At 33.8% G+C, this 26,863-nt stretch overlaps 1 protein-coding gene across 3 annotated transcripts in view; it reads left to right on the top strand.

Moving 5' to 3' along the window:
• ADGRL4 (adhesion G protein-coupled receptor L4) overlaps positions 1 to 26,863 on the top strand; it is a 117,638-nt gene that overhangs the window by 74,390 nt on the left and 16,385 nt on the right. For all 3 annotated transcript variants that reach the window (XM_050805341.1, XM_050805362.1, XM_050805351.1), the window contains 5 exons: positions 4,297 to 4,502; positions 9,585 to 9,758; positions 11,035 to 11,238; positions 13,630 to 13,850; positions 13,979 to 14,045. In XM_050805341.1, coding sequence (XP_050661298.1) covers positions 4,297 to 4,502; positions 9,585 to 9,758; positions 11,035 to 11,238; positions 13,630 to 13,850; positions 13,979 to 14,045 — 872 coding nt within the window. The remainder of the gene's footprint in view (positions 1 to 4,296; positions 4,503 to 9,584; positions 9,759 to 11,034; positions 11,239 to 13,629; positions 13,851 to 13,978; positions 14,046 to 26,863) is intronic.

Raw genomic sequence — 26,863 nt, 5'->3', positions numbered from 1 at the left:
CTTGTTATTGGTCTATTCAGGGATTTGACTCTTTCTTGGTTTAATCTTGGGAAGTTGTATGTACCCAGAAATTTAACCATTTTTTCAAGATATTCTAGTTTTTTTGCATAAAGGTGTTTGTAGTATTCTCTGATGGTCATTTGCATTTCTGTGGGGTCAGTGGTGATATCCCCTTTATCATTTCTTATTGAGCCTATTTGATTCTTGTCTCTTTTCTGCTTTATTAGCCTAGGTTGTGGTATATTTTGTTAATTTTTTTTAACCAGCCTCTGGATTCATTGATTTTTTTTGGAGGGTTTTTCATGTCTCTGTCTCCTTCAATTCTACTCTGATCTTAGTTATTTCTTGTCTTCTGCTAGCTTTTGGATTAATTTGCTCTTGCTTCTCTAGCTCTTTTAACTGTGATGCTAGGGTGTTGATTTGAGATTTTTCTAGCTTTCTGTTGTGGGCGTTTAGTGCTATAAATTTTCCTCTTAATACTGCTTTTTCTGTGTCCCACAGATTCTGGTTGTCTCTTTGTTCTCATTGGTTTCAAAGAACTTCCTGATTTCTGCCTTAATTTCCTTATTTACCCAGGATTCATTCAAGAGCAGGTCGTTCAGCTTCCATGTAAGTGTACGGTTTTGAGCAACTTTTCCAGGCCGGGCGCGGTGGCTCACACCTGTAATCCCAACACTTTGTGAGGCCAAAGCAGGTGGATCATGAGGTCAGGAGTTCAAGACCAGCCTGGCCACGATGATGAAAGCCCATCCCTACTAAAAATATGAAAGTTAGCCAGGTGTGGTGGCAGGTGCCTGTAATCCCAGCTACTCAGGAGGCTGAGGCAGAGAATTGCTTGAACCCAGAGGTGGAGGTTGTAGTGAGCTGAGATCGTGTCATTGCCCTCCAGCTTGGGTGACACAGCAAGACTCTATCTCAAAAAAAAGAAAAAAGAAAAAAGAAATCAGCTTTTCCTTGGTACCTAACTAGCAAGTAAGTAGCTACTATTTCAATTTAATCATTTATCTGTTATTTTAGTGTAATGCATTTAGAAAAAAAACTCTGCTAATAGTAGAATTTTGTTGTTATTCTCATATAGGTAAAAATATATTACCTAGAGAAATAGGAATTATAAAATTTTTGCAAAGAAAATAATAATATTTCCTATTTTCTCTAGGTAATCTATTTTTACCTATATGAGAACAACAACAACAAAATAGCAAAATACAATGGAAAATATATACTGCAACACACATGTTGTCTCATGGAGAGACACTGTTTCATAAAAAGAAGTATTTTTGTATCCTCTATTCTTTCTTGTCATGTTCTGCACAAAAGTGGGAAATAGCCATAAATGAAGTAAAAATAACTAAGTCATACTGCCATTGAACCCTTGGCTTTTACTCTATTATACCGTATTCTAATTACCCAAGCACACATTTTGTATTTAGGAACAAATCCAAAGAATGTATTAACTGTTGAAATTTCAAAGACAACTTGGTACTGTTTGGAATTTGGATAAAAAGACATTGAAAATACTGATTATGGTGATAGATGATGAAATTGTTATGGAATTAATATCCTGAAGAAATTTTGTCTGATATTATGGTAGCTTTGTTATATTTAATGATCCCACGGAGAAAGTGACATTTGAAAGGGACAGTAATATTAGCTCTCAATAAAGGAGAGTAAGAAAATGTGTTTTGCTCAAAGTTATATCTTAAAAATAAGAACAAATCTAACACATTGATCAAACCCTATCAAAGATGTCTGCATGTATTTATTAATTTATTGAAAAATTAGTTAATAAAACACATGCATTCTTTAAAACATAAACAGTACTATTGGTAGGAAAATAAAGGAGGTCTATGCAGCACAAGTGAATTTTATTTTTCTTTTTTGAGACAGGGCCTTACCCTGTTGCTCAGGCTAAAGTACAGTGACATGATCATGGCTCACTGCCAGGGCTCCCAGGGCTCGACCTCCCAGGGCTCCAGTGAGCCTTCCACCTGAATCTCCCAAGTAGCTGGGACCAAAGAAACATGCCACCATGCCCGGCTAGTTATTCTGTTTTTGGTAGAGACATGGTTTTGCCATATTTCCCAGGCTGGTCTCGAACTCCTGCCTCAAGTGATTCTCCCACTTTAGCCTCTCGGGATTACAGACCTGAGCCATGGTACCTGGCCCCTGGATTTTTAAATATATATTTTTTATAGACTGAATTTTAGAAGCGTAAGGAGGAAGGGTTGAGAATGAACAGAACAAGATTCAATGCTCTGATCTATCGTTTTATGATAAAAAGATAACAGACTTTTCTTAAGAGATTTCACGTATTTATTTTCAAATTACTTATGAAATCAACATTTATGTGAAAAAATAGAGCAGCATATGAAGCTCTATTGAGAAGTGGTTTTAGTTATTCTCAAGTTAAAGTGGCAATAAAGCAGTTTGAGAGCAATGATTCTCTAAGGAGTTCGTTGCATAGTGTATGTGGGTAAGATTGATTTGAGAATTTAACATAAGGAAAAATCATAACTCTTGTCACCTCAGTAGTTTTCTAATAGTTTGGAAAGCAACTTATGCTTGGACCACAATAATAAAAAACTATTAATTTCATTCAAAAGAATTAGAAGCAACAAAACAAAATAGGAATAAGGAAGAAGACCTACTGAATGGGAATCTTTAAACAAACATATATCGGTATTACTTCTAAAGCAAAATCTCCAGAACTTAGCATAGTTATTTGCACTGTGTAAATGCTCAGATATGTGTTCTGTCAATTGAATTGAAGGCTATGTCTGGTTCCTGGTAAACATATGGTAATGTTAACAAATATAGGAAAGATCTTAGGGCAAAAAGACTACAGTAAGCATTGTGAAGAAGAAAAACTAGGAAGGATGGATGATGATTTATTAGGAAATGATCTACTCTGTTCAAATTAGTCAAAGTTTTTATACTCTTTGTTAGTGAATAAACCCCTAATTTTTTAATAAAAGGTACAGGTTTGATAAGAAAATTTAAAGCTAGAGCAAGCCTCGAATTCGTGAGAAATCATAGGAATTGAAGAAGTTCAAAACCCTGGGAATGGAAAAATAAATACTGAGACAATATATTTGTAAAGGAGGTGAGAAGATGTTTTGGAGGATTCTCTGTGGCACCCCATACCAAAAGTCAGAAAATGATGTTAAATAAATATTTTTCTTCACAAAGGAAAGCAGTAACTAGTAGATTTTTAAAATCCATCTTATACTTTTGATTTGTCATTTGATTTTGAATCATCTTCTACTACAACTCCTGAGATGCCACTGTCCCACGACGTGGTTCATCAACTGGACCTGGTCATGTAGACCTAACAGGTATCCAAGTCGTGCCTCAGGCCCTTGTCTATTTATAGGAAAGGCTGGGACAGTTGTCATCTTTTGGAGTCATAATTTCACTAGCCCAACGATGTCATACTTTCTTTAATATAAGTTTTGTAAGATGGCACTTGAGGAAAATCCTTTATGTAATGTATCTGGGTTTAGCAAGGCTCTTAACAATGTCTCTTAAGGTACCTTTTAAGATTAAGAGAGAAAACATAAATAGCAATACACTTTGGCAACTTCCAGCTCACACAGTCATATCCAAATAATTCTATTTATTCATGTGATGTGGAGGTTTCCAGTTTTGTTATTACAGTCCTTTGTATTTGATGATACTAATATTTGTATTTATAATTTTGTGCTATTTGGTTATATGCTGCTGCACTGCATTTGGTGAGTTTTAGGGACATGGATAATGGCCGCCTCTCAAGGAAATAAATTTTCTACCCTGACATTGCATAATTACATGTTATCAATATTAAATATAAACCATTTTATTAGGCATAAGTTTGAATTCAGTGGCATGTTACAACTCCTTCAACTCTAAATTGTCTTGATTCTATCAGCCTGTGATAATTTCCTCCTAATACCTCTTAAATTCATATATTTATACGAGGACATAATAACTCAAAATTTAATTATTCAAGTGAATACACTTCACACTCTGGTTCTTGGTCAGGATTTTGGCGTAAATTTATCTAGGACTATTTTTCTTCTAACGATAGTTTGTGTAAAGGGGATATTTATCTTCAAAATCTTAGAGGTCAGAGAATATGTCTTACTATGGTTTAACAATGCAGGCATGGGCTTATTGTGGTCCATATTTCAGTATCTGGGTATTTGTATAACTTCCTAATGTGAAACGTTTCTCTATTCAATTTTTATATTTATCTTAAGAGTGTATATACACTTTGTTTTATAAGAATTTCACTAAATATACTTATTTTATTGATAGGCAATGTTGCAGTTGCATTTTTGTATTATAAGAGTATTGGTCCTTTGCTTTCATCATCTGACAACTTCTTATTGAAACCTCAAAATTATGATAATTCTGAAGAGGAGGAAAGAGTCATATCTTCAGTAATTTCAGTCTCAATGAGCTCAAACCCACCCACGTTGTATGAACTTGAAAAAATAACATTTACATTAAGTCACCGAAAGGTAAGCTGTTTTTCTGGTAGTTATTGGCTATGACTGTGATATAGTCAGAGAAGTGGACTCTTTGTTGTGTCACATAAATTATCTAAGTCTTTGAGTTTAAAAATACAGATTTGAAATTAAAAGAGTGAAGTGGTTTTAACTAATTTTTCTACAAAATATTTTTGTACTTTCAGGGCTCTTTAAACATTCTAATTAATACCAAACAATTTATTAATTTGATTATCTGGAAATAAGCAATATTTTTGTTTTTTTTAAGTACACTGTTTATTTTGGAAATATCCATAATTTAAAAGAATAAGTTATTAAAAAGTATCACAATCAGAGAAATAAATAAATGTCACTTATGTAATAAGTGAGGTGTTTCATTAATACTTGTCATTTAAAATAATATTCGAAGGGATTCTGGTGTTGATTAAAAGAAAATCTTAGCAAAATTTACAATATTTCATAAAGAAATTAGTGGAGGCCATTTGACTCTTATTTTTTATTCTATTTCACTTTTCAGACTCATATAATTAAAGTTATACAATAAAAAAGCATGATTAGAACTAACCAACTATTTAGCTATTTTAGTTAAAAATAAATGGGGGCAACTCAGAATCACAGGTTATTTGCAACAATTTCACAATTGATGTTATCTTAAACTTTCAACAGAATTTCAGTTCTAGTACATGATTCAAGTACTTTCGAAGTTCCATTTGAAGTACCTTGAAGTTGAGCAATTATATTTGCATTATTATGGGAGAAAAGGGGCTTTCTAAAAAAAAATAATATATTTGCTTACACACAATACAAACATGCCACTGTTAAGTAAAAACATCAAAGGTAGAGAGAAACTAAATGTATAAAAAATGCAAGTAAATAATAGCTCAAACCTAAATAATGGTAAGCAGCATGTTGAGGAAAAAAGAAAATGTGAAATTGTTTAAGACTGGAAACCAAACTTAGACTTCTATTTAAGATGCTAAATGCAAAATACACTTTTAATACTAGAAACCAAACACTGTTCTTTTACATGGTCTGATGGTTTTTCTGTTTTTTATCAGTAGAATGTTTTGACAGCTAAAGAGTTGCCAAGAACAACCCACTTCACCAATCCCTGTTTGACAAAGACACAAAACAAAACGCATATTTAAACAAAAACTCTTCACAGTAATTCCTGGGAAAACTTAATTGCTCTTATCTGGCTTTCTGCTCAAATGTATTTTCCATTCAAAGTAATGACTGTTACGAAATTTCACCACTCTTCTCTGACAATAGACCTACTTAGTCTCTAGTTCCCTCTCTCTGAGAATGAAATTTTGGTCCCATTTTTTCACCTGAGAAAATAAAAACTATCTCTTAAGTAATATGTTCAGTGTCCTGGTTCCCTGATAATTTATCTGTGATTTGACTGATTGATACATACTTCTACAGTACCTCAGAAGAATAGTAACACTAATTATAGTAATATTAACAATTATCATAGCAATCAATAATTACATAGTGCTTAGATTAGAAACCAGTCAGTATTCTAAGTTTTTTACTAAAAACAAACAAACAAACAAAAAACTCATTTAATGCTTACAAAAGCCATATGAAGTACATACTATTATTACTATTTTATAGATGAGGAAACTGAGCCTGTGAGATTAAATAATTTGCTCATGGTCACTCAACAATTAACTGATAGAAAAAGGTTTCAAGCCCCTGCAGCCTTCCTCCAGAGTCCATGCTCTCAAAAACTATGATACTCCTGACCAGTTTGGCCCACTACATCCATCCCAGTCTACTTCCCAAGAAATTATGCTCCATCCACCATCTCATCTTTCCTGGGTCTCTCCACATTGGTGTCAGTGTCTCAATTAATAAAAAGACTCAAGCCTCTGCCTCATAAAAAAATAAAACCATACCCCGTTGGTACTGGATCATCTTCAACCAAAAAACCAAAATATAATAACTCCTCTTATCTTAAGCTTCTAAAAAGTAGATGTAATCTGCTGACTTCCATCTATGGAAGATTCAGATTTAGTTTTCTTACACACATGTTCTGCTGTGATATACACACTCCCTCAACCATCTATCCACTCATGCTTACCTCCAATTTTTGGTTAAATCGGTTTTCAATGTTTATAATACTATAAATTGGTGTGTTATTCACAACTGAATCATGGAGTTCAGTCATTTTCCTGGTGTTAATTCATTTATTTTCATTTGCTTATATTTCTATTTATCCATTGTTAATTTGTCTCCAAAATATTTGACAGAATTATAAATCTCTTTTCAAAACATTCGAACAAGTAAGCTTATCTATCAGCCAGTTTGTTGTCTTGGAGACATCCTTCCCAAGGCTCTGTAGCCTTGATGCTGTCTGGATGATCTACCCCTGGGTCATTTATCAGCCTGGGCATGCCTTCCCTTCCCCCCATCATTTTCACATATCATTCACTATTCACCTCACTCCTCTCCTGTGTCAGATGCCATGTTTCCTCCAGCAATGTCTTCTTCTTTCTTAGTTTATATATGTATTTTGGTGACATATTCTCCAGTGGCTGCTTGAGAGAGGAAACAGAGAAGGTCAATTTTTTAAGCTCTTGCATTATTAGGTTTTATATAAATATACAAATATATACACACACACAAATATATTTTTCTACCTTACCCCTATACTTGTTAGATAAATACCATGTACAGAGTTATGTTTTTTTTCTCAGATCTTTCTACACCTTGTTCATATGTCTTCCAGCTTTCAAGGGTAACATGGAGAAGTTGAATGCAATTAATTATTTTAATTAAAATGTATTGTCTTTTGAATGCAATCAGTCTCTTTCTCTTTATCTCTCTCTTAAAGTTTTGGAATCTTTATTCTTGGTATTCCAAAATCTTTCAGATGTACTTTGGTGTGAATCTTCCTTCATTAATTGCAGTAAACATCTTGTGGGTCTGTTCAGTCTGAAAATGTATGGTCTTCAGCTTTAGGGAATTTTCTACAATGATTTCTTTGATAATCTCTCCCTGTCCAGTATCTCTGCTCTCTTTTTCTGTTCCTCTTAGTATGTATTAGACTTCCCAGCTGAGCTTCTAATGTTTGGAGTTTTTAAACTTTTTCATTCCTATTTTTAATTTTTCTCGTAACTTTTTTAATTTTTACTTTATACTTTATTTTCACTGAGAAACTTTATTTTTTCAATCCTGATTTTATTTAATGGGTATAGTATCTCATCTCTCTGAGATATTATTTATATATTTTTTTAAAAAACTCTTTTCTGCTCCCTGCATCATCTTGCTCTTGACTGACTTTGTTTGGATTGTTCACCGTGGTTCCCTGTCTTTCTTGTTGGAGCTTGTCCTCAGATGTCTGGGGGTTCGTGACCACCCGTTCCCATTTAATAATGAGACACGGTGTGCACTCCTGGCCTTGTGGCAGTGGTGTGCTTCACTAGAGTTTTCATCAGGCAGGCTTCTGGCCACGGTATTGGAAGATCCTGAATGTCAGTATCCAAAAGCAGTTTATTTTTGGCCAATCAGTTTCTCAGGAAGAAACGTTCTTCCTTTACTATCTACTCTAGACAGAAGTCTGGTTGGAAGGATTAGGAAAAGTAAGAAAATGTGGTGGGACATGGTGGAAGATCAGTGTGTAAACAGACCCTCACTTAAGTCTGTTTTTGAATGGTACGCATAATCACAGCTTAGTCTGGCTCCTCAATTCTACAGTCCCTCTGCTTTCTCTAGAATTAGGCCCTTCCCAGGCTCTTTTTGAGGCACTAAAAGAATTTCAGTTTTCTTCATATAGTTTGACCTTCTTGACAAATTTCTAGCAATCTCTCCAATTTTAACTCAATTATCTTTCCAGACAAACTCACACTGTTTTTGTCAGTGCTCCAACTATTGACCTAAGGGTTATACTTAGCATCTATTCCATTAAAACAATTATCTTATTGTATTTAAATCATCTGAGTTTCTATCATCCTTAAAGAGCTGATACTTTATCTTTTTGATTGATAATCCTCACTCTTTGAACAGTATATATCATACATTTGACACTCAAGGTACATTTTCTTTAATAAATAGTTGTCTGAAAATTGGAATTTGATTCTATAGTACTCCATTTATCAATGTTTAGTCTTAAATACACCTTAAAATAACATGTTTTGGCCTCTTAACATAATATAGCATTTATCTCAGAGAGCGTTTATGAGGGTTGAACTAAACAAAGTAAGAAAGGAAGCACCTAGTTAAGTGTAAATTGTTATATAACTGGAAATAGTTTTTATTTCTACAAGTTCAACATTTTACTGATAAATTATTATTAAACCATACATTAGGTGTGGTGTTATGATTAGTTAATATAAAAGTATAAGAACTCCACCGTTTATTGAATAACTGTCACACTGTCTGTGTGTCATCTGTGCCATGTCTGTATCTGATCTTGTCTTCACTATTCTTTACCTCACTTACTGTGCTCTAACTTAACTGGCTTCTACAAGTTTCTGGAATGCCTCTGGTCAGTCTCACTTCAGAGCTTGTCCATCTGCATTTCCAACTGTTTGGAACCCTCTGTTCCCAAGTCTGTTGGATCCCCCCTACCTTCACTTCATTGAAGTACCTGCTTAGACATAATCTAGGAGACATCCCCTTGGACAACCCTCCATATCACTTTCTTTCTTCTTACCCAGAGTTACTTTTCTCATTGAGTACTTTTTCATCTCTAACTAGAATGTAATGTCAACAATGCAAACAATTGTTTCTCTTTTGTTCACTGTTGTATTTTTAGTACCTGGATTAGTGACAAATATCTGGTCAATACTCAACAAACATGTACTGAATGAAGATGCAAATGAAAATTATGCACTGTGGTAAATGACATATGAATAATTTAATAAAAATTATCACGTTTGTGAGACAAAATTGATGAAATATAGCATTGTTGCAATATAAATTTCCATTCTTCCACATAGCCGCCTTTATTTTTTATAATTTGTTTTGTGTTTCACTGTTAAGGCATTGTTTCAATCACATTAATGGTATTTTAAGTATGACAAAAGCAATACTATGTATGTAACTTTTTATCTTTTTTTCATCAGTAAAATATCTTTTTTTCAGATCACAGATAGGTATAAGAGTCTATGTGCATTTTGGAATTACTCACCTGATACCATGAATGGCACCTGGTCTTCAGAGGGCTGTGAGCTGACATACTCAAATGAGACTCACACCTCATGCCGCTGTAATCACCTGACACATTTTGCAATTTTGATGTCCTCTGGGCCTTCCATTGTAAGAGAACTTTCCCCTTCATATTTATAAATGTTCCTTTTTCTGTTTTTATCCATGTTATTCAAGAGAATATTTATTTTTTTATATATTTTTCTTGGGTTTAGATAGCACATTTAGTATAAGAGACAAAACCCCAACAGCATTTTTCTTTCTGTCTGTTTTCCTACCTACCTTCTAGAACATATCTAGTATGCATTTAAGATTATTTCTAGTCTGAGACTTATCTAGTCTGTAATATCTGGTAGATTACATAAAAAATTAGTTTGTAATGCTGCTTTCAAGAGCCATTTGCCCATTTTAATGTATCATGGAATTTAAAGGCACTTTTTTGTGATGACAATTTATTTTCATACGTGACAAAGCTCCTGAAAATAAGTCAGATATTTTCAGGAACTTTGTCACGTATGAAAATAAATTGTGTGAAATCACGTATGAAAATACTTATAAGTGTGCTATATTTGCTATAACATTGTATTTTTAGCAATGTAGAACCCCACACAATTTTTAAACGTGAAGAATCTCTCTAAGGTGAATGGTTTCATGATATGTATTTTGCTTTTGAAATATCTTACTTACATTGTATATTTATCACATAATTTCTTATTTTATAGCTCTGTGCTAGCATCTCCATTATATTATATTTATTTATAATCTATCGTTAAATATATAAAGTAACCAAATAAATCTACATAAACATAATATCAGTCCTAACGATGATTTTTTCCTGAAGTTAAGCAAATAAACATCTATTCTTTATGTAAACATAAGTATTCATCTAGTTAGGATAAAACCAACATTTTATATTTTAAAGTTTCTGAACAATATTGCTTGATAATCCTTATATTCAGCATTGCTAACACCTTTGTTTCACGTGTTTTAGATGAATCATTGCATAGACATAAGACTTAGTCTTACCACTGATAAATCTGTTTTAATTAACCATTTTCACATTACAATAATGGATTGCCTTTCTAATGTAATGAAATTAATGACGATAACATTGTTAAACCATGTACTAATACTAATACTATGCCTAGAAAAAAATCACCAATTACAGAACTGTTAAAGTGCTACATGATTTACATCAGATTTATGTGGATATTGAGGATTTTCAAAAGTACAAAATTTTTCTCATCTAAATGCACATTTATAGTTTTACATTTTATGAACATTTTGATTAATGTTTCACCAAAAAAGGAAGTTCATTATATGTTGTAGTTCCTTTGACAAGTTACTGAGTTATTCTTTTAACAGATTTATTATTATTTTCCCTTAGGGTATTAAAGATTATAATATTCTTACAAGGATCACTCAACTAGGAATAATTATTTCACTGATTTGCCTTGCCATATGCATTTTTACCTTCTGGTTCTTCAGTGAAATTCAAAGCACCAGGACAACTATTCATAAAAATCTTTGTTGTAGCCTATTTCTTGCTGAACTTGTTTTTCTTGTTGGGATCAATACAAATACTAATAAGGTATGTAGGCATCCTAATCTCTATTTTTGTCCTATGATATGTGTACTTTCTTAAATGTGTATGTCATAGAAACATTAATTGTAATTTAGGGTTTAATGGGGCAGACATACTCTGTAATTTGTGCTTCAGCTATCCTTTCTAAGTCTGATAATGCTAACACAGCTAAGCAAACTACTTATTGAGTCCATTCAGCAAAAAGGGCCCTCATTATGATGAATTATTGGGACAAATTAAAACTTTGCAACAAACTGAATAAATACTTTTCTTGTTGTTCTGTTTTGTTTTTAAATGGACGTTAAACAAAGACCAAGGAGAGAGAGAATTAGAAATAAAGTTTATCTTAGAATGAGGACTGAACATAAATGCAGTCACAGTTTATAGGTTGAAATGTGATAAATTGGTTTTACCTAGTTTCTTTTCTAACTTCTCATTTCCCAACATTATTGATTTTGAACCATTCAAACCTTCCCAAATGGTTTCATATTGTATTGGTCTGGGTCCTCCTAGAAGCAGGTGTTAAGATGGGGTTAAACATGCAATAGATTTATTAAGGGAATTGCTGGCGAGAGCAAATGGGAAGAGAGAAGTTTGGAAAGCTATCAGGCCAAGATTCAGGCATGATCCTGAGGGAAGAAAAGAAGAGTGGGCAAAAGTGTTCCACACAGTAATGCAGTTCTAAGGAAAAGTCAGCACAGGTGTTAAAGAATCCTCTTGGAAGTCGTTGAGCCAAAGTTACCTGTCAGGGAAATCTTTTGTCCCTCAGGAGCAGGAATCCTTGGTAAGAGGAATCCTTTGTTTCTCACAGCAGTAACCCTACTGTGCTCAGTCATGGGCTGGCAGCAGCCTATGAGAAGTGGGAAGAGCAATGGATTTCCTACAGCTGCAACTGAAGCCTTAGGTCAGTTGCACCCCTTGTAGTTGGATATTGGAGAAGTGTATTCTCATGACCACAAAAAGTGAAATTGCCTCCATATTTCCATTCTTAGAAATCTTTCAAAGACTGAAACTAATAATCAGTTAGCAAGGTTTTCTTCTGAAGTAGATGGCAAGAAGTGTTTATTTTAAATAGTATACACCAGACTGTAAACTCCTTATCTGTTTTTATGTTTTACAGTGGTATTCGTAACACTTTCCAATTTTATGTATCTCCCACTATCCTACAATGCCTAGTTCCTCTTTCAGTTACCTTCCACCATTATCTTCACCCCAAAACTACTCCTTACAGTGTTTACTTTCAACTACTTTTCACCTATTAAATTTGTCCCATTTTTCCAGTCATATCTTAAATCCCACTTCCTCACTAGTGATTTCCAAATTTTAATTGCCAATGATCTTTCTGTTCCCCAGCCTTATAGAGTACTCTCTAACATATGTTAGTATGTCATATCATTAATCTTGAATTATAGTTTGTTTTTTTAAAAATGGGATAGGTACATAAGTATGTATTATGTTATCTCTCCCATGATATATACCTTTAGCTTTACTAGTATGGGAAAGTATAACTACTTCTTTTTCTGGTATTTCTTATAGGCCTAACTTTAGTTCTAGATGAGAAATAACCACTGAAAAGAATGTTTAAGTGAAAGCCATCTCAAATTTACATGATAATCTTAACAGTTTAAAGTAATTCCATAATGGATATTTTGATGAAATATATTGTTTTATTTTTTTATTTTTTTTATTTTTTTATTTTTTTTTTTTTTTTTGAGACGGAGTCTCGCTTTGTCGCCCAGGCTGGAGTGCAGTGGCCGGATCTCAGCTCACTGTAAGCTCCGCCTCCCGGGTTTACGCCATTCTCCTGCCTCAGCCTCCCGAGTAGCTGGGACTACAGGCGCCCACCACCTCGCCTGGCTAGTTTTTTGTATTTTTTAGTAGAGACGGGGTTTGATGAAATATATTGTTAATCTATTTTGTAAATTTTATTTTTGTCACCTAAGATATTTATTTTATTTTGTTTAGCAGAGTATTGTAAGTCATTTTCATTCTTCGAGCATGAATAAAATAAAGGAAAAGAGGTATCTCCAAAACAGAAATCAACTTAAATCCTAACATATTCACCAAGATACCATGGTTTACGTGTGAATAATCCACAATTTATCACATAACATAAATATATAAAAGTTATAAACCTGTGGACAAAAACAGTAACTTAGTTCTATCACAAGATTAGTTAATATTTCACATTGATGAAGCACAGTTGTTTTCCTAAATCAGCTAGAACTAGTACATCTTTAAGAACTCACATGATATTTTAATATGATTCATCATTAAAATATGTGGCATACTTTATAGTATAGAGAAAGTTGTGATTTACAGAGCAAGTTGAGATTGTATGTTATGATAATTTTAAAACAAACACTGCCAATGTTTTTTTTTTTCTTTGATTTCTAGCTCTTCTGTTCAATCATTGCCGGACTGCTACACTACTTCTTTTTAGCTGCTTTTGCATGGATGTGCATTGAAGGCATACATCTCTATCTCATTGTTGTGGGAGTCATCTACAACAAGGGATTTTTGCACAAGAATTTTTATATCTTTGGCTATCTAAGCCCAGCCGTGGTAGTTGGATTTTCAGCAGCACTAGGATACAGATACTATGGCACAACCAAAGTGTAAGTTAAAATGATTTCATGGGCATTTGAAACACAATTTTGAATGTGCTTTGCATATCTTTGATAATTTTGCTATGTTAAAGTACATGCAAACATGTTTATAGATTAATCTTTTATTTACTTTTCAGATGTTGGCTTAGCACAGAAAACAACTTTATTTGGAGTTTTATAGGACCAGCATGCCTAATCATTCTTGTATGTATATACAAAATTGTTAATACAATTCAAAAAAGTGATGATTATAGGTTGCTTAAAATTTCCAGCAATAAGGTGTTATTTTTTAAAAAAAGAATTTGAATGTTTTACAGTATATCACTTATCAGCATTTTACACATATTGTAATTGAAAAATACATGTATATCTTGTTAATTCAAAGCTATTACAATTCATTTGCCCCTCTTGATGGAGAAGATGTCTGCATAACAAAGAGGAAAAAGCATTTTTCACTTATCAGTAATATCTTGGCATACTTCAACACAGAGAGTGTGCCAACCAGCTGATAATCTGGCATTTTAGATGTTTACGTTATTTAATCTTTTATCGAAGATCGGTCATCTTTGAAGATTAGACTGTCATCTTTATAGTTTTATCATCTTTATGTACCCTGTGATTTTAAACTAAATTGCAACATCAGAGACAAGAACTCACTATTTCTTATGAACAGACAAGTCATATATTGAGATAGTCCTATTTCAGCAAGGAAGAGGGCCTTTTAATTCTTATTGGAAGTGGTTTCAAACCTACAAATTTGGCAGGTATTATATGCTCCATTATAAATAAAGACATTTTTATATGTCTGAAGAGCATTTCTAAGTGCTGAAAGTTTTCAACAGTCTTTCTGAATATAATAGTCTGTCAATGAATCTGGGAGGTCTGACAAGACTCTAGAGTGGAATGAATTGTCAGTAGAGAAGTTATGGCAATATTTTGGACAACTTTATTCCATATGTGTTGACCATAGGCTAGTCATCTTTTTGAATTTCTTTTTCTCTCTTCCTCTTTCCTTTGAGTTTTTTTATGGTTATGAGGGTACTGCTAAATGGAGAAAGACCTGAAATGCAAAGCAGAGAATTTTCATCAAGCTTTATTTTGCAATGGTGTGGGTGAAGTCAAGTGCATTCATAAACTGTACTTTCTACTCATCACAAAAACTCATTTATAATTCTCACAATAAATCAAACAATATTTTATAAAAGAAAAGCCAAGGGCCAGATTTAAGCTAAAACAATTTGAGTTAATTTATTATAGCTCCAAAATTTCCAACCCACATAAGAATATAAAATGGTGTCCCACTCACGTATTTTTATGGATTGCTCTGATGTGAGTATTTCATGTGATGACATATTCTGCATATCCTAATTTTACTGATTTCCTCACCATAGGAAAATCCACCTTTGCCATTGTTTTTTACAAGTGAAAGGTCCGTGGAGCAATGGCTCTTACTGTTTGGATAAAAAGTAGCATGACAGAAATTATCCTGAAACAACAAAAACAGGAGCATACTTCTCTAAAATAAGAAAGGGGAAGTGTTCTCTGAAATAGTTTTTAACAGTTGCTTATGTAAGGCTAATTTGGATTATTTTATAGTAAGATACAGAGAATTTAGATGAAATCATTTAAAAATGAGTCCTGTAAACTTTTCTAGAGGTCTAAATGAACACTGTCACATTGTTCTAGTCTGGAGTTAATGAGCCAATTTATCTCCCATACAGTCTCTGTATGACAATCATTTCCAGGTTAACCAGAGGGTCAGGCTGCTTAAAAAATGAGCTAGGCCCCTCAGTTTTACTCTAAAATTAAATATTTCTCATCTTTTATGATATCTTTTTTAAATACTAAGAAATTCTTAGATAATTATTGAATCAAAGTGAATTATTTTTCTCCAGTTATCTTTGTTCTTCGGTGCTAATGCTTGCATATTGCTATTATTATTAAGTTGTATAACACAATGTTAGATGACATTTTTTCTGTTGCCCATGAATAGTATCTAGCTCAAAGATAAAGTCAAAGAGATATTGAACACCAAACATTTAAAAAAGAACCACTGATAGTTTAGGCCTGACTCTTCCCAAGGGTCACATAATTAAAGAAAAGGACCAGCTATAGCCCCGTGAGAGGACTGGGGAAGGGAGCTCGTTGGGTGATGTCTCAGAGTTAGCATGCTTGGCCTTTAGGGGAGGACAATGTTCTCTATTAGAAGTTTTTCTTTTATCTACCAATAAGAAAAAATGATGGTGTTTCCCAACCCCCTGAAGACAAGATGTGGAGGAATACTCAAAAAAGTTTGCAGAGCATGGAATCAAAATAGTAAGTGTAAAATTATCATCCTGGTCTCACATTGCTAGAATGACTGTAGAATTTTCATGTGTCCCTGGGATATAATAATACCAGATTATGATGAGCTTTTTTTATGAGAATTTGGCATATATCCCCTGATTTCGAGCCAAATGTGAACCTAGAGACTAGCACCTGCTTTTGTATGGAGTTTCCTGCAGGCAATGTGCTTACTGGATTATTCTTCCACAGCAGGGACAGAAAAGATTATTATACAGTGTCCCTAGTAATAAAATGATGGGGCAAAACACAAAGACTTGAGCTATTCTATATGCACAGATAAGTTGGAGAAATGGAAAGAAGTTGCAGGGCTGCCTAGGTCATGTGAAGATATGTATAATGAAGAGAATGGGTTGAATGGAGATATGGATATTCGTCTTTGAAGAATAGAAGAGAACAAGATGGAAATGAAATACTGTGATCACCAAGTAAATTATACATACCATCAAAGTGAAGACTGTCTCTTAAGCCAAGACTAGCAATGGTAATAAGAACTAGACTAAACCGAAATGATATCATGCAGCTCCCCCATAACAACAGGTGGTCAGATCCTTCTACTCTCCAAGCGCAGAGTTGTGGAGCCTTAGCAGTAGAAGACCAGTATCTCAGATCCAGCCACGCTGCCCCTACTCAAACACATATGCTCCAAGTATCTGGAAAGGAAAAAGAAGTAAACAGCAAATTTTAAAAAATCTAAAATTACTAAAAGCTATGGCATGTAAATTTATGACAATCCCTGAATTTAAAAAAAAAAAAAAAGTAACTTTTATGTCACAAAAAAAAATCTCTACTTCACCAAGTAGGGATTCCTTTTTAAATGGAGTTCAGGTGTTCAAAACTGATCACCACTTGCCATTTTGGGGATAACAGTGACCTCCTGATTAGGAGTTTGTCATCCTATGCTTTAGAATATTCTGCTAGGTGAAGACCCAAACCATATGATTAAGTTCACCATGTTAATTGGGTGCTCTGGGCATGATAGAAAGACAAAGAAAATGTAAGAAGTATCTTCTGCCCACTACAGTATGAATGAGAGGAAAAAAGACAACACGCATGATAAAGAAAAGTATGTAATTACATATAAGTGATACTGGTGAGATGTGAAGCGATCAGTATATACATCATAGTCATTCAAAAATCTTCATTGGACCTTGTTTGTGGTTGTGACAAGAAGCAGGTTCTACTTTATATGATTGCGAATGGTCAGAGGACTGCAAGTGTGAACTAAAGCAAGCAGCCCTTATAAGCATGCCAGATTCCTTTTGAGGGAGAACAAGGGCAAAACAAGAAGTAGTTAGCATTGTAAACCAGGCAACACCAGACATCAACTGAAGTGTCATCATTATTCACAGTATTCAAGAATAATCTTTTTAAAATAGATTAATCACTTTTTAGTCCAGATTGTCATTAACTACTAAACAAATTTTTACCTCCACAAATAAACTCATCCATTTCTTCTCCTCCATGTTTATAGTCAGGCCCTTGCTATACCTCACTAGGATGCTAGTATTCAGAACAAAAATAAGAGGTTTTATTTTAATTTATAATTTATTTTATTTTATTTAACTTTCAAGTTCAAGGGTACATGTGCAGATTTGTTATATAAGTAAACTTGTGTCATGGGGGTTTGTTGTGTGGACTATTTCATCATGCAGGTATTAAGCCTAGTACCCATTAGTGATTTTACCTGGTCTTCTCCATCCTTCCATCTTCTACCCTCAAGTAGGCTCCAATGTCTGTTGTTCCCATCTTTGTGTCCATGTGATCTCATCATTTGGCTTCCACTTATAAGTGAGAGCATGTGGTATTTGGTTTTCTGTTCCTGCATTAGTTTGCAAAGGATAAAGGCCTCCAGTTCCATCCACGACCCTGCAAAGGACACGAACTCATTCTTTTTATGACTGCACAGTATTCCATGCTGTATATGTACCACATTTTCATTATTCAGTCTACCATTGATGGGCATTTAGTTTATACTGTGTCTTTGCTATTGTGAATAGTGCTGCAGTGAACATGTGTCTTTATGATGGAACAATTTATATTCCTTTGGGTATATACCCAGTAATGGGATTACTGGGTCAAATGGTAGTTCTGTTTTTAGGTCTTTGAGGAATCACCACCATGTCTTTCACAATGGTTGAACTAATTTATACTCCCACCAACAGTGTATAACCATTCCTTTTTCTCCCCAACTTCACCAGCATCTGTAATTTTTTCACCTTTAATAATAGGCATTCTGATTGGTGTGAGATGATATCTCATTGTGGTTTCGATATGCATTGCTCTTATAATTAGTAACAGTGAACATTTTTTCATAATGCTTGTTGGCCGTGTTTATGTCTCCTTTTGAGCAGTGTCTCTTCATGTCTCTTGCCCACATTTTAATGGGGTTGTTTGGTTTTTTTCTTCTAAATTTGTTTAAGTTCCTCATAGGTTCTGAAATTAGACTTTTGCCAGATGTATAATTTGCAAATATTTTCTTCCATTCCATAGGTTTTCTGTTTACTCTGTTGATAGTTTGTTTTGCTGTGCAGAAGCTTTTTAGCTTAATTAGTTCCCATTTGCCAATTTTTTAAAAGTGTAGGAGTGCCTGACTTACCCTGGCCTGGCATAGCCTTAGGTCCTGTTTATAATTTGGTATCATATTGCCACAGAGTCTGTTCTGGTAGTTTTATGACCTCCTGTTTTAACATTAATGCAGTCAGCTGTTGTTTCTAAACTAGCAATCCCCAACTTTTTGGCACGAGGGACCAGTTTTGTGGAAGACAATTTTTCCACAGATTGTTGGGGAGGGGTAATTGGCATTAGACTCTCATAAGGAGCAGGTAGCTTAGATCCCTTGCATGCACATTTCACAATAGGGTTTGCCCTCCTATAAGAAGCTAATGCTGCTGCTGATATGACAGGATGGGGAGCTCAGGTGGTACTGGTTCATGGCCTGGGGTTTGGGGATCTCTTGTCTAAACTGTAAAAGAGAGTGAGTATAACAAGGTGTTTTTGACCTTCCAACTCATCATGTCCAGGAACTCAGTTTTCAGGTTTTTCTGGGGTCTCCTTGGCACACTGAGTCTATTCAGTTGATGAAGGGCTTCAAATTTTATTTTTAGTTTACATCTCAATCATAGAGCTATGCGTTTCTTGATTTATTTACTGCATCTTACTCAAGAATCATCTTGCTCAATAATCAGTGCCACTGTGCTGCACAACCTTAGGAATCACAGTTCAATTGCAATATGGTCTTCAAGGAGCTGCATTCACGTTGGAATCTCTGTGAGTGATGGACTCTGGAACTCTAAAACTTTGGGGCCCTCTTTTTGGTCACCCTGTAGTATAGAAGTGCCTAGTAAGTCTTCAGTAATTATGTGTATGTTTTAATTGAGCCACTAAAAATATCCATGGTAATAAATGAGGAAGCAAGATTAAGTGATCTTTCTGAAGTTATTTTTCGACCCCTAGCCTTGGGTTCCTAATATACACATGAAGTGAATGATGCCAGTCCTACATAACATGACTACGGTAAAAACAACAGCAACAATTTTAACTTATTTTTTAACAATTAAAAAAGGAAAATACACAACATTCTGGAGAATAATCTTATGGCATTCTTATACCTAATTTAATACATTTTTGTATTAAAATTAAATAAAAAGACCAATTTTAAAACCATGATTTTCACAGCAAAATATTATATGCAAGGGAATGTATGTGTAGCCAACTATAGTGTGTGTGTGTGTGTGTGTGTGTGTGTGTGTTTAGATCCTGATTTTTAAAATATTGGTGAATAAGTAACAGTATTATAGCAAGAGATGATTATAATACATGTGTGTGTTGCTACATAGAATTTGTTAGAAGTTTTTAGTACACTATCCCAGAAAAAGTTTAGCTAAAACAAAGTAAATATGAAATATTGCAAAGAAAACCAATAGAAATGTAATAGAATAAATAATACTTATTTTCCAGAATAAAGACAAATTATAAGTGAAGCTTTGAATTTAAGTAGGTAATTAGGGGCAAATTTTTATGGCCTTATATGAGGGTTAAGATTGCTTTCGTCGTTTCTCTGAACAAATCTAGAAAGACTTATGCTCCAGAAAAGAAATCTCTATAGAGCAATCTTTAATCCCAGTCATTCCTACATGGAATCCTTACAGTTTATCCATAGAGTAAGGACTACTACAGTAAGAACTATAGACTAATGCCTTAAATGGTATTTGCTTATTTTTATGAATGGAGCCCTGGGGCTTGCCTGGTTTGGGAATATAATGTAAAATGCCTTTGAGGTAATATGTAAATGAATAAGAAAAGAATTAGTTCAACACTAATGTATTATTATGTATGTTGTTTCAAACAAATATTTAAGCTTTTAATCTGTTCTGATAAGTGTTAACTACTTAGGTATTTGAACAGTAACATGTTCTGCATTGATCTTACTAAAGTACTTCTTCAGGTGTTTGGCTCATTAATATTAAAAATCTCTTAGAATTCTGAAATATGAACCAGTGACCTCATTGATTCTATCTACGAATCACTACATTTAAAATGTTAAGATTGTGACTGTACTTGAAAAGGCCTAGCCTTGCTTTTGAAAGCTTGAGCTGAAGAGGTTTCTAAACCTTTGTAAAGCAAGCTGCAAACTGAAGATAATTTCCATAATTTATTTCTTTATTCAATATTTTTAATCTTCAATGCTCAGTTCTTTAAATTAAAACTATGTAAGTGATTAGATTCAAGTACACAACTATAAAGAAGAGTTTGTAAAAATAATTTAACTTTTAAATAGAAACTGAAGTTTCCCATAGACACATTCAGCATTGAAGAATAGCATTTGCTTGATTGAGGCAAATACTAATTAAACTATGTCCAAATAAGGCATTTTATTTTAAAACTGTGAGCTTTCATTTGAATTTAAATCAAAACTCTCATAATTGTGTGTTGCTGTATCATCACTACTCTTACCAACTTCTTTTCAAATCTGACCAGAACTCCACTCATTTTTTGTTGTAACCTCTAATTGTCCTTTATATGTCTACAATCTAATTCCCTTTCACCAGAAAATACTTACTAAACCTACTCAAAATGAATTTTTTATATGACCCTTACAAGATGGGCCACGTTTAGACATATCTGTTATTATGTGAGACATTCTTATTACATTTTTTAATAGCACAAATTGCCAAAGATAGGAAAAAGGCAAATATTACAAGACTGTGCAAGGTAAAAATATGAATATGTCATCGTACACTCATTCTCTCTCCATAAATACATTTTTCTTAATATTTACTCTGTATCCTTCTAGACCTCTGCTGTATGTGTATTTGATTGTAAACTCAAAAAACCTGAATTATCTATTATCTGTAATATATCATATTTATTTTTCCTTGTTAGAATATACAGTTCTACCCTCTTTTTATCATGTATGTTATGACTATGTGCTAATTTATTTAATAACTTTCCTAAGGATGAATATTTAATGTATTTCCAAAGTTTACTTATTACAAATAATACTGCACAGATCATCTTTATTGCAATATAATTTCATGTATACATTACATGAAATTATTAGGAACTACTTCTTAGAAGAAGAAATGCAAGTATATACAGATTTTAAAATTTACAATTTACCCTTCAAAACAATTACTTCAGTTGATAGGTTCACCAACAATACATGAGAGTGTTCTCTTTCTGACGCTTTTGCCAGCGCTAGATATTATTATCTACTGAGGCAGATAATAAAACTAAATGGTTTGATTGGAATATATAAACCAAAAAGCATTGTGATAGACTAGGATTCCACAGTAATGGCACAGTTGACACTTTGGACCAAATCTTTGTTGTGGAGGCTGTCCTATCTGTGCCATTACAAGTTTAGAAACATCTCTGGTCTCTACTCACTAGATGCCAGTAGCACCACCGCCATTTAAATATGACAACCAAAATTCCCCCTCCGTGTGTCCTCTGGGGGATGATATTCCCAGTTCTCTTCACTGGGAACCACTAGCCTAGACATGGATGTTAAGTATCTTGAATACGATTGTATTTTACAGTCCTCTATAAATAGCATACCATGAGAAAAATCATGAAAATCATGGTTTTGGCACCACACTTTAGATGTCCACATTAAAGTTATATTAGAAACACTACGCATTGTAATTTTAAATGTTATGGATAATGGCATTAACATTTTAATTACGTGTTTTAATTTAACGTCATCATATTTGTTGGGTGCATCTTTCAGTGACCTCTGTGGTTCAAGGCACTTTAATACTCTAATCTTTATCCATATTATGTATTAATAAGTATTTCAGTGCCTGTAACATTTTTCCACTTTTTTCATATTATTCTGACCTTCTTGAAACAATAGATAGCTGGAATTCAAAATAAGAAAAAGTGGAATTATAAAAAAAACATAAATAATACATTGGTAGTTTTAATATGTTCCTATATATGAGAGAGATGTTCTTACTGGAAATACCTTCAAAGGTAATGTCCTTAAGACAGATATTAGAGGCTGGGCGCGGTGGCTCACGCCTGTAATCCCAGCACTTTGGGAGGCCGAGGCGGGCGGATCACAAGGTCAGGACATCGAGACCACGGTGAAACCCCGTCTCTACTAAAAATACAAAAAATTAGCCGGGCGCGGTTGTGGGCGCCTGTAGTCCCAGCTACTCGGGAGGCTGAGGCAGGAGAATGGCGTGAAACTGGGAGGCGGAGCTTGCAGTGAGCCGAGATCGCGCCACTGCACTCCAGCCTGGGCGACAGAGCGAGACTCCGTCTCAAAAAAAAAAAAAAAAAAAGACAGATATTAGAAAATGTCTTAAAAGTTGAATGAACTCATAGAAATTAGGAATCCAAAAAATATTTTTAAAAACTCTTGGGTCTCTAAAGCCCAGTTGGAAATAACTGGTTAAGATGAGATTCATCTCTAGTATTTCCTTCTAAATGTAGCTTTATAGTGAAGGATGTTGTATAATGATACGATGAAAGGGAAAAACTATGGATGTTGGTAAAGCAAGATAGTCATTAGAATTATTATTCACTTTACATTCCTATAGTCTTTTAATCTTTACAAAACACTTTTAATGTATCTCAGTAAATCCTATTGGAAGCTTCTGTAATACATGCAAATCGAAATAGTGACAGCATTTCATAAAATATGATGTTTTACTAGATTTTTACACTATAATACTGCAATCTTGACTTATCTACTCAAAAATACCTAGAGGCATTCTGTTATTTATAACTTTTTAAAATATATATACTTTATGATCTAGGGTACATGTGCACAACATGCAGGTTTGTTACATATGTATACATGTGCTATGTTGGTGTGCTGCACCCATTAACTCGTCATTTACATTAGGTATATCTCTTAATGCTATCCCTCCCCCCTCCCCCAACTGCACAATAGGCCCCGGTGAATGAGATCACCTGGACACAGGAAGGGGAACTTTTTGAAGCTGTAGACCAATTGTTTGAAAAGGGCTGATTACACTAAGGCAAGTTATGTGCATTCTTTTGTAATTAACAGACAAAACTGTCAAGCTTCTATTCACTAACAATCCATAAAATCCTTAAACTTGGCCAAGAGCACAGTATAGGTTCTGATCATCTTTGGACTTCTGATCATCCTCTGAAAGTAACACGATTTCCTTCCCCAAGCTGATCTTCTACAAGAGGGAGACTTTCTTTGAATCAGTCTTTCTTAGCCATTGCAGAGCTCTTGTTCTACACAGCTGAAGATATTTAAACTTCTCCATAAGTGTTTGTCATATCCCTCTGTCCCCTTTAATATTCCCTGCAAAATATGAGTTACAAATTTTGAGAGAATGGACTGTCTGCGTGGCTTGGTCTTGATTTCTTTTTCTCATATGGAAACATTGTGCAGTCTAGTTTCAGGGCTTCCCAAGGAATAAACATTTAAGATTCTTTTTGATGCAAAAATCATTCCTCCTGGTTGTATCTGATCAAAATGACAACCAGCCCAGGCAAACAGGGGTTTGTGGATACTTTACCCAGAAGTGCACATTCAGCAGACCCTGTCTGCTGCTCAGCTTCTTTTTTCATGAGCTCTCCATATTCAGTCACACTGGCTTCTTGACGCGTCCTGAGAGGTTCTGTGTACCTTCCCATCTCAGCACCTCTGCACTAAAACATTCCCTATCACTTCCTTCTGTTCATATCTCCATCTAGTTACCACTCATTTGTCTTTCAGATATCAACTCAAACAACACTTTCCAAGGAAAGTCCTGCTTGACTCATTAGTTCATAATAAATCTCATTGTTAAATTCTTTCATGGAAGCCCAATTTTTCCTTTTGGAAAACTTTTATCATTCTATAATTACACATGTGTTAGTGTGAATAACCTATTAATATCTGTCTTCTCAAAGGAGTGCTGTAAGCTCTGTGAAAACAAAACCTTATGGATTTGCTCCCAGTATATTATCTTTAGGGGTCAGCATGTAGAATTCACTCAAGTAACACTGTTGAATGAATAAATAAATGATGCACCAAGAAAGGTTACTCAGAAATGATATTTCCTTCCCTAAAATGGAAATTTAAAGAAATAAATCATCATGGACATGAGATTATTTTGAAAAAAAATTTCAGAAAAGTATGTGCAGCATTCATTATAAACTATCACTTTTACTTTATTTACTTTTTTCTTCAGAAATGATTACTATATCTACCTATATATATCAATCTACCTACCTATGACATGCTTTCAGTAGGAATTTTAATGCTGAGGCTTTACACTGAACTGAATGAAATGAAGTGCTGGCCAGACAATGTCAGAAGTTTTCAAAAGCAATATGGACAGTGAAGAGTACAAACAATGGGTTCTTTCCATGCCCTGAATTTCTAATATGTAGATGGGGATAATGGTATCAACTCTAGATACAGAGATAATGTTAAAAAACAAAACCAAATTATTAGAGCATTCTTTAAAAGTCAGAAAAGGACAATTCTTAATAATTTGGGGAACAGACTTACATCTCTTCTATTTTTGCCTTTTAAATGAAAATTTAAATTGGCAATAATTTTAGATATACCTTTGAATTTAATTGCGCAAGTTCTGTTTTAGCTTCTCAGCAAGCAATTTATATAAATTTATATTAAAGTTTTTATACCTTAAAGCTTACAGTTTTATAAACTTCCTTTAAAATGTTTGATTCTTACTAACTTCTGTTCTTGTTTTCTATTGCAAGTATATACAAGAAATATTTTTCATTGCTTGTATCTTAATAAGAAAGAGTTCATTATGTAGTATTCATTGTCACATTACATCAAACAATTACATTGTTGTAAACGCTCTTCACATGCAATTGTTCTCCTTTACCTTTATTCCTTTCCATGGTTTAAAATCATCTACACTTAAAAACCAGTGATAAAGATAAGCCCATGTAGCTCACTTACTCCCATGTGGGTCACTTTATTCTTCATGGATACAAATGTCCAGTTCTCTCTGCCTTTTGATTCTGTTTTTGAGACTTGTAAATTATTCCCTCAAACACTGAAAAAAAAAAATACCACTATTAAAATATTCCTAATGGAAACATGTTAAAAATATGAAGTGCTAATATTATCTTAATGCTTAAAATGATCATGTATTAGGATGGGATTTTAGCCATAATTAAATAGAGCAATTATTTAGCTATAACATGAGGATTAATTTCCTAATAGAGAAATATCCTGCCAACTTGTTGACTAAGAATTTAGTTGTGGCCTACCAGTGTGCCCAAGTCTTAGATTAATGAATTTATATCATAAAATCCATGAATCTTTAGTTTTTGTTAGATGCAAAATATTGAAAGTTGTTCAATGTGTCTATCCACATCAACAGATGTAACTTTATTATTCTTCCCTACTCAGAGTTATTCCTGGAGAATAATTATATTTGGATAATTTTGGCTATATCTCTTAGTTTCTATTGTCATATGTAGTATTCTGTTTCTAATTATATACTATTATGTCACAATCTGCAAAATATGAGACAAAATAAAAATGTAATTTTTCAAAATGTTTAGTCAAATTAATGGCTAAATGCTCCTTTACAAAGGTTATTAAGGATACTTGGGATTTAAATATAGAGTCTATCCTTTACCCTTTTATTTATTCAACAAACGATTATTGAGCATCTTGTATACTCCAAACACTGTTCTAGGCCTTGAGAATACATCGCCGAATAAAACAGAAAACAGTCTTTGTCCTTGTGGACCTTGGATTCTAGATCAGTAGTCATCAAAGAGCGTGGTTTGTTTTTGTAAATAGTTTTATTGGGATACAGCCACACACATTTATTTGTTTATGTATTCTCTGTTTTAATGGTGTGGCAGAGTTGAGTAGTTGTGATCAAGGCCATATGGCTCTCAAAACCTCAAACTGTTATTTTCTGGACCTCTACAGAAAATGTTTGCTAACCCCAGCTCTATACTAGAGAAATGTAAGAAAAGGTAGCTATCTGCCCTCATAAAATTCCCAGAATTTCATAACAGATTAATTATGAATATTTTTCTTATATTCCAGGTACTCTGTGGGTTACCCTTTGCAATATAGTTATTTCTTTCTTTCTATAAATTTCTTGAAGGTAGCCAGGTTTACGACATGTAAATTACAGTTCTACCCCAGAGAAGTTTCAACAGAAATGAGGAATTGTTTACACAAATGATAAATGCTCAAC

This window comes from Macaca thibetana, chromosome 1 (genome assembly GCF_024542745.1).
Source record: "Macaca thibetana thibetana isolate TM-01 chromosome 1, ASM2454274v1, whole genome shotgun sequence".
In the NCBI taxonomy this organism is placed as follows: domain Eukaryota; kingdom Metazoa; phylum Chordata; class Mammalia; order Primates; family Cercopithecidae; genus Macaca; species Macaca thibetana.
The sequence above is the reverse complement of the archived record's forward strand: the minus strand, read 5'-3'. Positions and strand labels throughout refer to the sequence as shown.